This window comes from Lissotriton helveticus, chromosome 5_1 (genome assembly GCF_964261635.1).
Source record: "Lissotriton helveticus chromosome 5_1, aLisHel1.1, whole genome shotgun sequence".
Taxonomy (NCBI): domain Eukaryota; kingdom Metazoa; phylum Chordata; class Amphibia; order Caudata; family Salamandridae; genus Lissotriton; species Lissotriton helveticus.
Window position 1 is genome coordinate 1940210375 of NC_136065.1, and position 18291 is coordinate 1940228665.

General features: G+C 45.2%; 1 protein-coding gene across 1 annotated transcript in view; it reads right to left on the reverse strand.

Moving 5' to 3' along the window:
* SP2 (Sp2 transcription factor) overlaps positions 1–18291 on the reverse strand; it is a 188581-nt gene that overhangs the window by 111140 nt on the left and 59150 nt on the right. Inside the window, exon 3 of the mRNA XM_078645580.1 lies at positions 6080–7006. Coding sequence (XP_078501706.1) covers positions 6080–7006 — 927 coding nt within the window. The remainder of the gene's footprint in view (positions 1–6079; positions 7007–18291) is intronic.

The window sequence follows — 18291 nt, forward strand, 5'->3', positions numbered from 1 at the left end:
CTGTCCATCACCACCCCTTGTTGTAAATAATTTTGTCCACCCTAAGCGTGGAAGGGTATACTCAGATGTGAGTCCCTTGCTCATTGCACCATCAGGATTCAAGCAAGCCGGGCCGAAGACGGCTGGAATGCCAGAAACCGGTCCCCGGAAGCTTGTTTCCTTCCCAGTGTAAGAATTGGCTTTTGTAGTCTGGTCTGCCCTGTTCCCATGATGCACTGGGCCAGGGACAGACTAATTTGCATACAGCCAGGTTCTGAAACTGGGATGGTGCAATGAGCTAAAAAACGGTGTTGGATCTAGCCCTGATCTCTTGACTGGGTGAGAGTACTCTGCTTAATTCAGAGACTCTGTCCATCACCACCCCTTGTTGTAAATAATTTTGTCCACCCTAAGCGTGGAAGGGTATACTCAGATGTGAGTCCCTTGCTCATTGCACCATCAGGATTCAAGCAAGCCGGGCCGAAGACGGCTGGAATGCCAGAAACCGGTCCCCGGAAGCTTGTTTCCTTCCCAGTGTAAGAATTGGCTTTTGTAGTCTGGTCTGCCCTGTTCCCATGATGCACTGGGCCAGGGACAGACTAATTTGCATACAGCCAGGTTCTGAAACTGGGATGGTGCAATGAGCTAAAAAACGGTGTTGGATCTAGCCCTGATCTCTTGACTGGGTGAGAGTACTCTGCTTAATTCAGAGACTCTGTCCATCACCACCCCTTGTTGTAAATAATTTTGTCCACCCTAAGCGTGGAAGGGTATACTCAGATGTGAGTCCCTTGCTCATTGCACCATCAGGATTCAAGCAAGCCGGGCCGAAGACGGCTGGAATGCCAGAAACCGGTCCCCGGAAGCTTGTTTCCTTCCCAGTGTAAGAATTGGCTTTTGTAGTCTGGTCTGCCCTGTTCCCATGATGCACTGGGCCAGGGACAGACTAATTTGCATACAGCCAGGTTCTGAAACTGGGATGGTGCAATGAGCTAAAAAACGGTGTTGGATCTAGCCCTGATCTCTTGACTGGGTGAGAGTACTCTGCTTAATTCAGAGACTCTGTCCATCACCACCCCTTGTTGTAAATAATTTTGTCCACCCTAAGCGTGGAAGGGTATACTCAGATGTGAGTCCCTTGCTCATTGCACCATCAGGATTCAAGCAAGCCGGGCCGAAGACGGCTGGAATGCCAGAAACCGGTCCCCGGAAGCTTGTTTCCTTCCCAGTGTAAGAATTGGCTTTTGTAGTCTGGTCTGCCCTGTTCCCATGATGCACTGGGCCAGGGACAGACTAATTTGCATACAGCCAGGTTCTGAAACTGGGATGGTGCAATGAGCTAAAAAACGGTGTTGGATCTAGCCCTGATCTCTTGACTGGGTGAGAGTACTCTGCTTAATTCAGAGACTCTGTCCATCACCACCCCTTGTTGTAAATAATTTTGTCCACCCTAAGCGTGGAAGGGTATACTCAGATGTGAGTCCCTTGCTCATTGCACCATCAGGATTCAAGCAAGCCGGGCCGAAGACGGCTGGAATGCCAGAAACCGGTCCCCGGAAGCTTGTTTCCTTCCCAGTGTAAGAATTGGCTTTTGTAGTCTGGTCTGCCCTGTTCCCATGATGCACTGGGCCAGGGACAGACTAATTTGCATACAGCCAGGTTCTGAAACTGGGATGGTGCAATGAGCTAAAAAACGGTGTTGGATCTAGCCCTGATCTCTTGACTGGGTGAGAGTACTCTGCTTAATTCAGAGACTCTGTCCATCACCACCCCTTGTTGTAAATAATTTTGTCCACCCTAAGCGTGGAAGGGTATACTCAGATGTGAGTCCCTTGCTCATTGCACCATCAGGATTCAAGCAAGCCGGGCCGAAGACGGCTGGAATGCCAGAAACCGGTCCCCGGAAGCTTGTTTCCTTCCCAGTGTAAGAATTGGCTTTTGTAGTCTGGTCTGCCCTGTTCCCATGATGCACTGGGCCAGGGACAGACTAATTTGCATACAGCCAGGTTCTGAAACTGGGATGGTGCAATGAGCTAAAAAACGGTGTTGGATCTAGCCCTGATCTCTTGACTGGGTGAGAGTACTCTGCTTAATTCAGAGACTCTGTCCATCACCACCCCTTGTTGTAAATAATTTTGTCCACCCTAAGCGTGGAAGGGTATACTCAGATGTGAGTCCCTTGCTCATTGCACCATCAGGATTCAAGCAAGCCGGGCCGAAGACGGCTGGAATGCCAGAAACCGGTCCCCGGAAGCTTGTTTCCTTCCCAGTGTAAGAATTGGCTTTTGTAGTCTGGTCTGCCCTGTTCCCATGATGCACTGGGCCAGGGACAGACTAATTTGCATACAGCCAGGTTCTGAAACTGGGATGGTGCAATGAGCTAAAAAACGGTGTTGGATCTAGCCCTGATCTCTTGACTGGGTGAGAGTACTCTGCTTAATTCAGAGACTCTGTCCATCACCACCCCTTGTTGTAAATAATTTTGTCCACCCTAAGCGTGGAAGGGTATACTCAGATGTGAGTCCCTTGCTCATTGCACCATCAGGATTCAAGCAAGCCGGGCCGAAGACGGCTGGAATGCCAGAAACCGGTCCCCGGAAGCTTGTTTCCTTCCCAGTGTAAGAATTGGCTTTTGTAGTCTGGTCTGCCCTGTTCCCATGATGCACTGGGCCAGGGACAGACTAATTTGCATACAGCCAGGTTCTGAAACTGGGATGGTGCAATGAGCTAAAAAACGGTGTTGGATCTAGCCCTGATCTCTTGACTGGGTGAGAGTACTCTGCTTAATTCAGAGACTCTGTCCATCACCACCCCTTGTTGTAAATAATTTTGTCCACCCTAAGCGTGGAAGGGTATACTCAGATGTGAGTCCCTTGCTCATTGCACCATCAGGATTCAAGCAAGCCGGGCCGAAGACGGCTGGAATGCCAGAAACCGGTCCCCGGAAGCTTGTTTCCTTCCCAGTGTAAGAATTGGCTTTTGTAGTCTGGTCTGCCCTGTTCCCATGATGCACTGGGCCAGGGACAGACTAATTTGCATACAGCCAGGTTCTGAAACTGGGATGGTGCAATGAGCTAAAAAACGGTGTTGGATCTAGCCCTGATCTCTTGACTGGGTGAGAGTACTCTGCTTAATTCAGAGACTCTGTCCATCACCACCCCTTGTTGTAAATAATTTTGTCCACCCTAAGCGTGGAAGGGTATACTCAGATGTGAGTCCCTTGCTCATTGCACCATCAGGATTCAAGCAAGCCGGGCCGAAGACGGCTGGAATGCCAGAAACCGGTCCCCGGAAGCTTGTTTCCTTCCCAGTGTAAGAATTGGCTTTTGTAGTCTGGTCTGCCCTGTTCCCATGATGCACTGGGCCAGGGACAGACTAATTTGCATACAGCCAGGTTCTGAAACTGGGATGGTGCAATGAGCTAAAAAACGGTGTTGGATCTAGCCCTGATCTCTTGACTGGGTGAGAGTACTCTGCTTAATTCAGAGACTCTGTCCATCACCACCCCTTGTTGTAAATAATTTTGTCCACCCTAAGCGTGGAAGGGTATACTCAGATGTGAGTCCCTTGCTCATTGCACCATCAGGATTCAAGCAAGCCGGGCCGAAGACGGCTGGAATGCCAGAAACCGGTCCCCGGAAGCTTGTTTCCTTCCCAGTGTAAGAATTGGCTTTTGTAGTCTGGTCTGCCCTGTTCCCATGATGCACTGGGCCAGGGACAGACTAATTTGCATACAGCCAGGTTCTGAAACTGGGATGGTGCAATGAGCTAAAAAACGGTGTTGGATCTAGCCCTGATCTCTTGACTGGGTGAGAGTACTCTGCTTAATTCAGAGACTCTGTCCATCACCACCCCTTGTTGTAAATAATTTTGTCCACCCTAAGCGTGGAAGGGTATACTCAGATGTGAGTCCCTTGCTCATTGCACCATCAGGATTCAAGCAAGCCGGGCCGAAGACGGCTGGAATGCCAGAAACCGGTCCCCGGAAGCTTGTTTCCTTCCCAGTGTAAGAATTGGCTTTTGTAGTCTGGTCTGCCCTGTTCCCATGATGCACTGGGCCAGGGACAGACTAATTTGCATACAGCCAGGTTCTGAAACTGGGATGGTGCAATGAGCTAAAAAACGGTGTTGGATCTAGCCCTGATCTCTTGACTGGGTGAGAGTACTCTGCTTAATTCAGAGACTCTGTCCATCACCACCCCTTGTTGTAAATAATTTTGTCCACCCTAAGCGTGGAAGGGTATACTCAGATGTGAGTCCCTTGCTCATTGCACCATCAGGATTCAAGCAAGCCGGGCCGAAGACGGCTGGAATGCCAGAAACCGGTCCCCGGAAGCTTGTTTCCTTCCCAGTGTAAGAATTGGCTTTTGTAGTCTGGTCTGCCCTGTTCCCATGATGCACTGGGCCAGGGACAGACTAATTTGCATACAGCCAGGTTCTGAAACTGGGATGGTGCAATGAGCTAAAAAACGGTGTTGGATCTAGCCCTGATCTCTTGACTGGGTGAGAGTACTCTGCTTAATTCAGAGACTCTGTCCATCACCACCCCTTGTTGTAAATAATTTTGTCCACCCTAAGCGTGGAAGGGTATACTCAGATGTGAGTCCCTTGCTCATTGCACCATCAGGATTCAAGCAAGCCGGGCCGAAGACGGCTGGAATGCCAGAAACCGGTCCCCGGAAGCTTGTTTCCTTCCCAGTGTAAGAATTGGCTTTTGTAGTCTGGTCTGCCCTGTTCCCATGATGCACTGGGCCAGGGACAGACTAATTTGCATACAGCCAGGTTCTGAAACTGGGATGGTGCAATGAGCTAAAAAACGGTGTTGGATCTAGCCCTGATCTCTTGACTGGGTGAGAGTACTCTGCTTAATTCAGAGACTCTGTCCATCACCACCCCTTGTTGTAAATAATTTTGTCCACCCTAAGCGTGGAAGGGTATACTCAGATGTGAGTCCCTTGCTCATTGCACCATCAGGATTCAAGCAAGCCGGGCCGAAGACGGCTGGAATGCCAGAAACCGGTCCCCGGAAGCTTGTTTCCTTCCCAGTGTAAGAATTGGCTTTTGTAGTCTGGTCTGCCCTGTTCCCATGATGCACTGGGCCAGGGACAGACTAATTTGCATACAGCCAGGTTCTGAAACTGGGATGGTGCAATGAGCTAAAAAACGGTGTTGGATCTAGCCCTGATCTCTTGACTGGGTGAGAGTACTCTGCTTAATTCAGAGACTCTGTCCATCACCACCCCTTGTTGTAAATAATGCTTAGGAAACCCGTCCTGGTATTCCCCTGTGAGATAACCCCGGCAGGGTATCCGCAAGGTGAAAGCCAGGCATCCCGCCGCGAGGGGCCGTTGTGGAGATTAAGCAAGCTATTGCCCAGAGTCGCAGAGTGTGAACCCGTGAATCGAGTAGGCACCGGAGTAAGAATTGTCGAGTCCATGGACATTTTAGGACTCAAGCCCCGCCGAGCCGGGAATTGAACCCTGGTCCCGGGCTGACCTCTGCTTCCAGGTCTGCCTCCTCTAACCAGTGAGCCACACTTCTCCAGAAGAGTAGTTAGCTGATGGCAGAAACTGCAGATTACACTAAGCAGAGGATGTCAGTCAAGCAATTCAGAGCAAAGGACATGCAGCCGGTACTAGCACCTTTCTTTCTCCCCAACCCTCTTTCTCCACAGTAAATAGTGTGGCTTAGCCCGTTAGCTGGTAAGAAGGGTCCGGGGGCAGTTCAGTCAATGACATTCATGATATTACGGATATGAGAAATAACTCCTTGTTGAAAAGTCAATGAAAAATGTGAAAAGAACAGACCTAAAGCTCACACTAATGGATATAATGTGTGCAGACAGTAACACTGTCTGCACAAAACACCTAAAAAGGAGCCTGCCAGAGTAAAACATTTAGGTGACCTTATTTAAATATACTACACTACATTCTTTGTACAATCAGTCGCCTTCACTCCAACCCATACAATACATCATCTTTCCTACCTCTCCACCTCCCTAAGCCTAGAACACATTCCCTGACTGGAGAAGATTTCTTGAACCCTTACATTGATCACTAACAACAAACCACGTCACTACCAATCCCCTCGGAGTACTTACCTGGGAGGGCACTGATTCGGCTTGCTGAACCTGAAAGGTTTGCTGCGCCTTCTGTGGAATTGCTGGGAGGGTTGCAGATGCTGCCTGGACAACACGCAGTGCTTGCTGAGGGATATGCACCACCTGTGGCTCCTGCTTGGGCTGCACAAGTTGCATCTGCTGCATCATGGTCGGCTGGCCTTGGCCCTGACCCTGAACAATCAACACATTGTTGCCTGCTTGGATAATGTTTTCGGCCGTCGTTTCGATCAGCACTGTCTCCACTTGATCGCCAATGTTCGTTGTAGGTGACATGGCCGGTAGTGCCATTACTTTTTTCCTTGTCTTTTTATTGGGCTTCGTTGTCTGCAATGGTGGACTGTCAGTGATATAATGAGACTGAGTGCTGTGGTCCCCAATGAGGTTACTGAGAGGTAGGGTGATGGTGGATCCGTCAGATGTCTTCATGTTGATGACACCCTGCAAGGAGGCTGATCCCACCTCGATTTTGGGTGTGTGAGACGGTTTGATAGGCACATGTTTAGTGGTGGTGCTTATGGTCTGGTTGGTACCAGAGATTAGCTGAATCTGATTTGCAAGGTTCTGCTGCAGTTGGAAGGTTTGCCCAGCCTGTGGCACTCCTTGGTACTGCAGGCTATTAGTTGTGAATGCTCCCTTACTTAGCACAGGTTGGTTTTGAATAGTAAAGACCAGCTGTCCGGTGGGGTAAGCTGTACCCAGCTGAGTGTTCTGGAGCTGAATAACATTTCCTTTGGAGGCGAGAAGTCCAAAGCCGCCTTTGCCTTGGATAGGTGCCGGTTTTATGGGTACCAATTTTCGAGGTGTTGGGTGGGAAGGAACTGGGGGTGCAACTGCTTCTTCCACTACAGGGGGACCAATTCTGCTACATGTTGCTGCAAGAAGGGCTAATGGAGAAGGCTGGGAATCCTAAAAAAAAAAAAAACAGATCATATTAGTAATGACCAACATAAACAGACTTACAAAGACAGATATTAGCACATGACAGCTTTTTAAGATATTGTATGTTCCCCCCAGGATCAAACCAATGTGAAAAAATAGAGGGCGCTAGATTTAAATTCAGCCTGTGATTCAAGTAAACATGTAATATGATAGTCATGTAAGCCAGTAACCAGATCCTGTTAAAAACCAAATAACCCGTTCATGCTCCAAAGCCTCACACCATTTCTTCCCTACTTACCTAAGTTGAATTCTCCAAAAATATCCTATGGTACACCGCCCTTCCTATCTCTATACCTAAATGGTACCAACCTCCATGCCCACAAAGTGAGGGTTAAAATCCTAAGAACACAAATTATACGGAGGTTAATTTGGGAATTTAAAAAAACAATTTGCCCAAATGCTGTTATTAAAACATAGAATATAGTGGTAGCAAAGAAGTAAAAGAAATACTAAAAGCAAAAAAGGTGTAAGTAAGTGCATTGAGGATAAATTTCAAGGGAACAACAGCACCTCAATCCTGGCAAGAATACGACTGCAATATCTACAGGGGACCAAAAAATGCCATCTATGCAGCAGGATCTGACAGCACCAGGTTCTCCCATACAAACCAGATAACGATTAAGACATTTGTAAGAGGAACAGAAGTGTACATGTAACATATGAGTTATAGCATATGACATTTTGTACAGTGACCCCCCCTCATCTAAACAGAGCACAACTTGCATACCTTTGGTACAACTTAGGAACACCGTGTCAAAATTAGAGGCAATACTTCAATAAGGAAGGTAACCGGAAGAGAGAGAAAATCCTGTTACTGCAATCAGAGTTGGGAATGCCCTCTAAATCACTAGTGGTTGCAAGGCGACATGTTGACATTTTACAAAACTGCTAGATAGTAAACAAGGCTAAAACAAATCTTATAAAATTCCCCTAAGGCTGAGTATATGATTCAATAACTGCATTATCACAACTACTGCTTTACCTGAAGAATCCACAAAAGACAGACAGAAACATCAAGTTCCTATCCGGATACTTTAGAGTTTGGAACCTTCAACATAAAAAACAAGCATTTGCATAGCCAATAGGTCTCGCCTTTGGGACCGTATAAGCGGCAGCAAACTGGTTTGTTTTGGAGAAATGTAAGCAGCAAATCCCTCCAACTGCTACAAATATCCTATAGATGCCTGAAATTGTAGCAACGCAGGAAACATTCAAGTGCTGCTGCTTTCAAGTGTCGGAACTGAAACACATCAATGGAAAATGGGGGACATGGATGGACGGGCCACAGAAGGGAGGTCGGATGCCTTTTTGTGGTATGGTTAACACATGCCAAAACATTGGATGTGTGAGTTTCAGTGATCAGGGGCTTTTCCTTAGAAGCTTCTGATCGACAGCATATGTGTGGACATAATACCTTTTCCAGTGTTGCTGTTAAAGCTATGGGCATTTTGTGTTTGGCGGTTTCAGAAGCAGCTGCGATACGACCAATTTAAAAAAAGCAGCTGGCTCTCTTCTATCAAAAAATAAGTTGTTTTAGAGGAAATGTGATGCATTCTGACACCATTTTGTGGCAATTTTTGTTGGCACTGTAAGGTAGTTGCCTGTAGAGGCCTTAATGGGGAACAGTCCGGGCCACATGCGATTCGGCTGAAGTGCAAAGCCACCCTCAACTCAAGAGCAAAGTAGCTATTACGTGGTAGTAAGGAAAAATACCAATAGTGCACTAGCACATCACCACACTTTTTTTTAACACATAGTCCCTTAATGTTAACACAACATATACGTTAAAATAGAAAAGATGAAACCCTTACACAGGGGGTCATTAATATTGAATCCAGAGTACATCTTTTGTACGCTGTCTTTTCCATGGATTGTTGCAAGGTTATGGACCTAGAGATTCACCTCTTTTCCGGAGGTGGCAGCGCAGCCATTGCATTACACTCGGTACACGCAAATACATGGAATATTTGTGTGATGGAACACTGAGTTTATACCTGGCAAAGGCGAAGTGAAGCAGCTTATTCGAATGAACGAAAACACTGCCCCAGACTGCGCACCAGCATCCATCTTCTACACACAATCACTTCAAAAGTGCCAGACTTAAACAATGGTAGCATTAAAAGGGCAGTCTGTGGACCTTCTGAAAAACTAAAAACGATTTTAAAATTGAACAGATTACAATATTCTTAACTTGTAAGAAGTAATTATCATGAGTACAGCCAAAATGCAGGACCAAAAAAAAAAAAAAAAAAGACACCACATTGTTCTTTGCTTATTTACCATTGTCTTGTCGTCCGGCTGCATTCCTCAAAGAGGGATTGTAGTCGGATATGTACTCAAAAATTAAATATCTGTGTTGTGTATCGATTTAGATACTGTGTATAGATTTCCCGATTCATGCCCTTATATAGGTACAATTCACATTGCCCTTATTTAGGCATATAAATTCAGCCCTTATTTAGGCATTGATCATGCTAACCAAATACAGGCATGGTCAACTACATCGGATCCTCTTCATCAAACGAGTTCTTGGAAAACCAGACTCTTAAGCCTTTAGGACTTCCCCTTGCCTGGATATTGATTTCGCCAAGACCTCATTTATTATGCATGAACATTTATTGCTTAGGGGTTCATTCATGACGTTTATATGCCCGTCTTGAACGTCAATACTGGCATTCCTAAACACCTTCAAGGTATAAATATACCTTCACTTGCTATGGCAAGACACGATGCGGTTTGGCTACCTACCTGCACGACGCGGCTCGCCACAGCAAGTCCCGAAGGAAGTCAAGTCCCCAACTGACGCACTGTCATCCTCCTCGTCGAGAATCCCGCTCAGTGTTTTGGACTCCCCTTGCGGGGTGTTAGGGATCGAGTCCTAGGAAAGAGATGCCAACCTCTCTCATTATGGAGCTGATTTAAACCTAGAGAAACTTTTGGCAACTCTTGGCGAAAATAAAACTAAACTTTAGCTACAACTAAACTATAGCTAAACAGCACCTAGTTCTACCCTTGTACTACACTTAGGTTAGGTACACTGGGGTAGGATTATTTTAGAAGCACCAGTTGAGTATTTTAGCCTGTGTTATTTATGTATGTATTTTTATATATGTCATAGCAACAGACCATGCTATTACAGTATTATTTTATAGTACTGCTAACGCTGTACGTATTATACTTTGCATTCTGTCTTACAATTGTAGCAGCTCATATCTCTTGCATGAGAAATAAGACTGTTCAATAAACCCTTTTATTGAAACGCCGTCTCTCTATTTCTGTGCAACTCTGTAGAAACTAAGCATGCACGATTGACTGAGTGAAACTGTAATCTATTGTTTCCACAACTCTGAAGATTATGATCCGACTCTAAGGGAAACAAAGTTGTCATGTTAATGCGGTTGTCAGAAACGAATCCCTTCTTGTTCATTCAAGAAGTTTCTAGTGACCTCTGAGTTAGCTGGCACACAAAAGTAATTAAGTTTAATGTACTCGATAGAGACATACTGACCTCAGTCCTATGTCAAATCTATAGTGTATATTATTCCAATGCTCAGAGCCTATCAGGGATATAGGAACTAAGCTACATGGTTTGGTAGGGCACTAATTTAACGTTAGATACTGAAGTAACTCTTTTCTCAGAGACCCCCTACTCATAATACTCCAATAGACGTCTGGAGTGGGTAACGGATAATATCCGCCTTAGCTGAGTAGGACGAAAATCCTATGTATTAGCTTTTTGGTTTGTTCAACGTTGAAGGATACAGTGTTACAAAATATTGTGCACCTTATCTTTGTTCCCTTGAAACTTGCTCTACATTTTTTATTAAACAATGTCTAATAACGACAACACCGAAGTCGGTGGAGCTACAGGCGACAACACCGTACCAGCTTTTAACTTAACAGGTGTCCAAGAAACCGACGATAATGCTATAATCATTCCTCCAAATTTAAGGAGAGCCATCACTCTAAAACTTATCAAACATGGCCTAACATCAAGAGGTAGTAGAGCAGTTTTTGTGACAGAGGCACAAGAATATCACCAGCCAGAGTTATTCTACTCATGGATACTATTCCCTGAATCAAATCCAGTAACATATATGTTTCACTTCTGCAAAGAAGATGATCCACCAGAGGAATATATGCCTTTAGAGGATATTGAAATTCCACTCACATACCAGGAGCATGAGCTCTGGTTTAAAGGCGCCCTAAAACATTTAAATCACATTACCAGGCTCGGTCCACTAGGTAGACCAGGAGCAACATGGCCGGTTTTAGCAGGTTACACACCTCATCCTGAAATCGAAGACATGACAGACGTAGAATTACTCACTCAACTCAAAGAGTTAATCAAAATCTACAGACAATTGGTTCAATATGTCATGCGGACTCTCACAGTCCAACCCCCAATAGTTATTCCACAACAAACCTCTCACCAGGGGAATACACAAAAAATTACACCACAGACTTTACATGCAGTCATGGGTAAATTACCTGCAAAATGTTAACAAATTCCATTCTGGATAGCTCACAAAATGACTCAAATCAAAGCAGTATTTCCTAATACAAGCCCTCATGAGAAACACAGAATTCTAACTATCTGTTTACCGATGGGGATCACACCACGTCTGGAAGACTGCACCACTTGGGGCACAGTCTTTGCTGCTATCTACACTAAAACACATGGTGTTCCGTCTATGGCGGTAATACCTGACGTCCTGAAACAGATTCAAAACTAATACGGGGCAGAGCCTGCTCTAAATTTAGGTATGAAATTGCTGAAAAATTTTACTCAGGTCTCATCAATAATATTATCTAATTTTAAAGGAGAAGCAGCATCAGTGGTGATCCGCCAGAAATTAATGGGATTTGATGTAACAGAACAACCACAAGAACTAGCCAGAATAATTGAAAAATCCTATGAAGAATTAGGCGGAAACAGTCTGGGTGGGAAACCAGTGAAACCACAACGGTCTGAAAGTCCTGTAAAGGACTTTACTAAAAACATTCCTACATCTTCTAAAAAGAAGTGGGAAAATAGCAAACAAACTTCCAAAGAGAAGCGTTCTCATTCCCGAAGTAGGTCTCCTCAAAAGGAGACCTCTGAAAGGAGGTATAACCTCAGAAATAGGGATAATTTGAGAAAACCTGACAGGTATCAAGACACTGATACACGTTTCTCCCATACCTTTCAGATATCATCACAGACATCCGAAAGAAGAGGACGGTCAGACAACAAGGAAGAACGTGTGAAGTCCAAAGACAATCAACACGTTCAGAAAAGCAAACCAAAGCCTCAATACACCAAAAAGAAGGTAGCAGGACTAAAAATCAGACATGCCGAGGATCTTGAGGACACAACTCAAGAACGGAGAATGGGTTCAGACAATGCTGGACAGCGCAGCAGAAGTGTCAATAGCTAGCCAGAACCTGAAGGGACTTCTGGAGACAGTGGACTTGAATGAGGACATTCAAGTTGATACTGCAGACACCAGGGTTAGTTCTCCACATAGGTTATATGAAATAACTCAGGATGGAGGGAGATATACCAAGAAAAGTGAAAGCACTCTTTTGAGAGCGACTTTCTAAGGGTTATGATATAGTTCTAGCTGAACAAGACAGGCCACCAGAATTTGTCAGGGAGTGCCCACATGGCGAAGACATCATTATGCCAGCCTTCTTCAATCATATTCCAGTACGTTTGAAATATACTTATGCCAGGAAATGGGCAGCTGCCCAAGCCCCAGCATTATATAAGAATCATGTAGGATGGGATGAGGATTCACCTCATCACAAGATCGAGTTAAAAAAAAAATAACCAACTGCACAAAGGCAGTATCCAGTTAAGCAAGAAGCTAAAAGACAGGTCAGGGAGATCTTAGATCAACTTGAATACCGGGGGTGATTGAAACATGCACCTCATCAATGAACAATTCTTTGTTTCCTGTCTCCAAACCAGACAATACATATTTTCTAGTTTTGGATTACAGACATTTAAACACTTGTTGCAAAACATTTGCAGTGCAAAATGCACACAGTACAGCATTAATGAATAACATTGTGCGTAAAAAATATAAAACCACATTAGATATTTCTAACGGTTTCTTTTGTCAAAACATTGCACCTGAAAGTAGGTATTTGACCGCTTTCTCAATAATAGGGACACAGGGTCAGTTCTGTCATCTCCCTCAAGGATTCAAGAATAGTTTGAGGTTATTTTCAGCAAGGGTAACAGAGTTACTACAAACTTATGATGACGAGGCATTGTCAAATGTCGAGGATATCTATCTGACAGACGATTACCTGGATAGGCACTCGAACAGGGTGAACACCATTATACTGGGCTCCGCCTTCGAAGGGTACAAATGCAACTTTAAGAAATCAAGAATTGCCCATCTCAACGTCCTTTTCCTAGGATATGAGTTATCAAGTGAAGGCAAAAGCCTGGCAGCCAATTTTTTTGAAAAGCGTGCACTGCTCCAACCTCCAAAAACGCTTAAAAACTTACAGTCGATTCTAGGTTTCCTGAATTTCAGAAGAACGTACATTCTAAACTACGGAGAAAGGGTTAAACCTCTCTAATAATTAATCAAACCTGATTTTAAAACAATAAATTGGACACAAAAACACCCAGAAATTTTACGTTCACTACAGACAGACATGTTAGCAACAAAAAATGTACAACCACGCGTAAATGTACGCAACTTAGTGATCCGAATAATTCCGGGTCAATGCGGATTCCACTACTTAACTTTTAACTAAGGTGAAAAAAGTACCAATAGCGTACAAATCACATTTGTACACACAAGCAGAAATGAAATTCACTTCTACAGAAAAAACTTGGACAGCATTTCAAACCGCTGTAGCAAAAGAAAGAGCCCTAGCTCAGGGAAAACGCATTATGGTCGTAATCCCTGTACCAGTCTTGGAGGCAGTGACTAAAGCGAGCATTCCAAATGCTAAAGCTTTACATCCAAGATGGATACAATGGGTTAATTCTCTTGCTGCAACTGATGTTGAATACGTTTTTGATCCTTGTTTGAAAACACAAGAATTCCTGCAATACGAACAAGAATGTCCTCTGCCGACTGAAATTCTGCCTCTAGAAGAGTATGAATGTATAATTTATACAGATGGATCTGCACAACCCGCTACGGGGGTTAAGCAAGCTTATAGTGCAGCATGCGCGAGCGTTAAAGGTCACATGCCCGATGCCAAATGGTCATGAAAACGCAATCTTTAGGAGATTGTACAGCTCAACGAGCTGAATTACAAGCATTCATCATGGCACTTGAAAATACGTATAGCAAATTCCCCACACTCATAGCGTCCGATTCTTTCTATTGTGTTCAATCTTACAATGAATATTTACAGAATTGGCTTCAAAACGGTTTCAAAGATGCAAAAGGTGGCACAATTAAGCACAAAACGCTTTGGGAACAATTAGTTCAGTTGCGAAACGGACTGCATAACACTCATATAATACACACGTTGAGTCATCAACTTGATGGCGTTCACGTTGAAGGGAATTCACTGGCTGATTGGCTGTGCAAACGGCTTGCGTAGCTGCAATCACTCGTTCAAAAACGAAAATAGACAGTGAAATAATACTGGCTGTCAATGCTACAAGCAAAGGCAGCGGTGCAGCGTTACCTCAAAACTATCCACTCAAATACTCATATATAATTAGGCTTTCCTGTATTCAGTTTCTATTTTTGGTAAATTCTGGTGGTGTTTTTTCAGTGTTTTCCAGTGATTTCAATACCTCGAAAAAACAGTGCTTTTCAGTGGTTACTCATTTTCGCGCCATAAAAAACAACTGAAATGGTGTTTTACCGGTGTTTATGGTACGCTTTGCTTTTATTATTGCTTGCTTTCTTAATTGGTGCATGGTATATAGCCAGTCTATGTACAGTGTATATGATGTCCAAATAAATTTTTACAAGTCAAATTTATTGTAGTACACAATACAATATTTCTTCAGTGAATCTTTGGTCATTTGCATTCTCTCTTTCTTTCCCATGTACACTTTATTTGTGAAAAGGCCCTCTCGACATTAGCACTTGAGACTGGCAAAGCCAAAACAGATAGTACACCATTTGCCAACTCTGGCCACCAAGACTCTTGCAAAAAGTGCATACATGACATCTTCAGCGTTCTCACGCCCATTAACAAATTGCACTGAAACCAGGTCACCCTAGGCCTAGTATCTCCTGTCAACCTACAGGATACATCCAACCAGTGTAATGGCAAAGGAGTGAAGTGCTTTCCAACCTTCAATAAAATTCTTACATCATTGCAAGTTGTAACTGTGCAAAACTGACTCTGTCTGGTGGCACTAAGCTCCCCACTCTAAGAAGGGGTGAAAAACAAGATAGCCTTGTTAAGTAAAATGGTCGTATACAGACCTGTGAAGTACTTAGGTGCGGCTGCAGTTAGACAGACGCCAGAACACAATAGCTCCTCTCCCCCCCGCACATGAGCCAGGCAGGGGGCCTGGTGTTGCTCTGGCCCTTTGGCCTTTCACACCTCGGCTCCCCATTCTCTTGTCTGTCTTCGCCCCCTGCACTCTGTGTTGCAATAAACAATGTCAGAACGTTCTTTAATGGGCAGTGAGGTAAACAACGACAATGCTCGAACACTTCAGTGATTCTGAAAAATGTGGACGGATGGAAAATTGTTAGTTACATTCAAGGCAGGAGCCTGATATCCGACTGACTCGGTCTCACACCAATAGGTCTTTAATTCAATCTTAACGTTTCCCTAAACGATATACTTTTGATTTATGTATGGACTTTGCATTAAGCACTCGCTGAATATGAACAAGGTCAAGACACTTTGCAGTCGTAAATAACCTTACTTAACTGCTGAAACTAGGCACTCTCCGCAAACAGCATAGGAAAGATGCTCTGGATCAGCAGAATCAGACATCAAGAGCTCATATCTTTGAGAAAGTTGGCCTCAGAGGCAGGTAAAAGCCAGATGTAACAACAAAAATTGCATGTTTAAAAGTGGCAAGCTTGGCACAGATGAATTCTCAATGTGCAATACACTAAATTCAAATTGTAATTTGCAAAACGAACGATGGAACAATTTCAGACATCTTTCACTGTATGAGGGCCAGCTGATGAAGACGGGGTGAGGGCGTGACACACAAATTCCATGGATGGCTGGCGACTTCTAGCTTGCAATGTTGGTGCAAGTCAAAAACTAATGGAGAAGTTTATTGCCAAGCCTCCATCCCTTCAATCACTTGCACTGGGTCAAATCCTGTCTCAGGAATATGAATGACCCGGGCCATCTGCAACTCATTGTGTATGAATCTAATGCACTGTGAACCAGCTGTTTCCGATAACTGACCCCAATAATTTGCCTCAAGAATGTACCTTGTACAACTCCACCCAAAGGAAGAGGGGGAACCAGAGGTGGAGCGAAAGGAGGTCCCTTGCTCTGTAGATCAAAGTACCACACATAGGGGCCGATTAGGATGGCGGACGGACTTGCGTCCGTCCGCCACCCCTGAGTTGGAGGGACCGTCCGCATGGGCAGCGGCGGTCCCTCCATAGCAATTAGGATGTGACCGCCACCCTGGCGGTCACATCCTGTATGTTTTACATTGCGGCGGATGCTGCTTGAAGCAGCATCCGCCGCAATGCAAAAAACGAAAGGTGTGCATTTGCATGCACAAAGCGGCAGGCACCGCGCGGTGCCTGCCGCTTCGTGCACGCAAGGGCAGGGGGGTACCATAGGTACCCCCCATGTGCACCCCCCACGCAACCTTCACCCAGGGGGCCCGCAACGGGCCCCCAAAGTGACTGTCCGTATGCTTTTCCACGGCGGAAAAGCCGCCGCGGAAAAGCATGACTCACCCTGCATCCTAATATGGCTGGCGGTGTCTGATAGACACCGCCAGCCATGTTATTGCTTTTCCGCCGTGGTCGCCTTCCGACCGCGGCGGAAAAGCGGCGGACGGATTGGGAGACCCACCAGCCATCCTGATTTGGCGGTGGGTCTTTCAGGCCTCCTCTGCGGATTTCCCGCATACTCCGGGCCGGCGGTGGCTTCCGCCGGCCCGGAGTATGCGGGAAATCCACCATCCTAATGACCCCCTTAGAGTGGCACAAGATCGAGCACACTTGCAAAAAGAATATAAAACACCCCATCGAAAGACTTGGTCAAAGACAAACAGTAAGCAAACGCTTAAAAATAGGATGTAGTGTTATTCAAAGGTCTATTAAAACACAAGCGGAACTGATCCCTAATTTGCCACTATCTCTAAAAGTGGCAGCCAGGAAGATCTGTTTCACTCAGGGGGTTGAGAAGAATTGTTTTGCTCTATCCATCTCTGTAATGCATGTGGACAGACAGAAGGGCAACACCTAGCCATGCAGTGAGAACTCCCACTCAAGGTAAACACCTTGCCATGTAGTGAGAACTCAACAGGACGATGACCACACACTGCCTCAGGGATATTAAAAAGCAAGACAGAAACTGATGTACGTTTTCGATCCACCACAGACCTTCTCTTCCTACGGCAAAGACCATTCACAGACAAGATATTACAATAACAATATGAGGAAGAAACAGGTCTTAGAGAGGCTTCAGGAACGACATTCCACTGTAGGGCAGCTTCGGACAGAGGAATCACTCGTGAGTTGTATCTCTGGTCAAAGAAAACTCAGTGGGTTAATGCGCTCGCTGCAGAATTCTTCCGTTTAATGCTAGAATTATGGAGCAGTAGCTGATACACCCATGCCTTGCTCTTTGTTATTCTCAGCACAGTCCCATAAGCAGTGCAAGTCAGCACTTAAAACATGCGTGTATGTGAAGGCAACAAAGGCAGAGGCTGTTGGTCATTCTCTCGTCTGTCTTCGCCCCCTGCACTCTGGCGCTCATGTATAGCGCTCTGATACCTCAGGGTTTTGTGTGCGCTATATAAAACCCTCCCCCCTAAAAACGGTTCTAGACTCGCCATTGTGCCCCGGCCACCCCCAGAACTTGTCACGGCTCTCCTGTCGGTACCCCTGGAGTTGTGTGCAGCACTCCACTTCAGACCTCGCTCTGGAACTCACAACGCCTATGATCTTATGAAAAGGCAACTTCCCTTGTTGTTAGGGCTGCACAATAAACACACACACACAGTGGTGCACTTGACATGTTTCAAAGAAAACTCAGTGGGTTAATGCGCTCGATGCAGAATTCTTCTGTTTAATGCTAGAATTGTGGAGCAGCAGCTGATACACCCATGCCTTGCT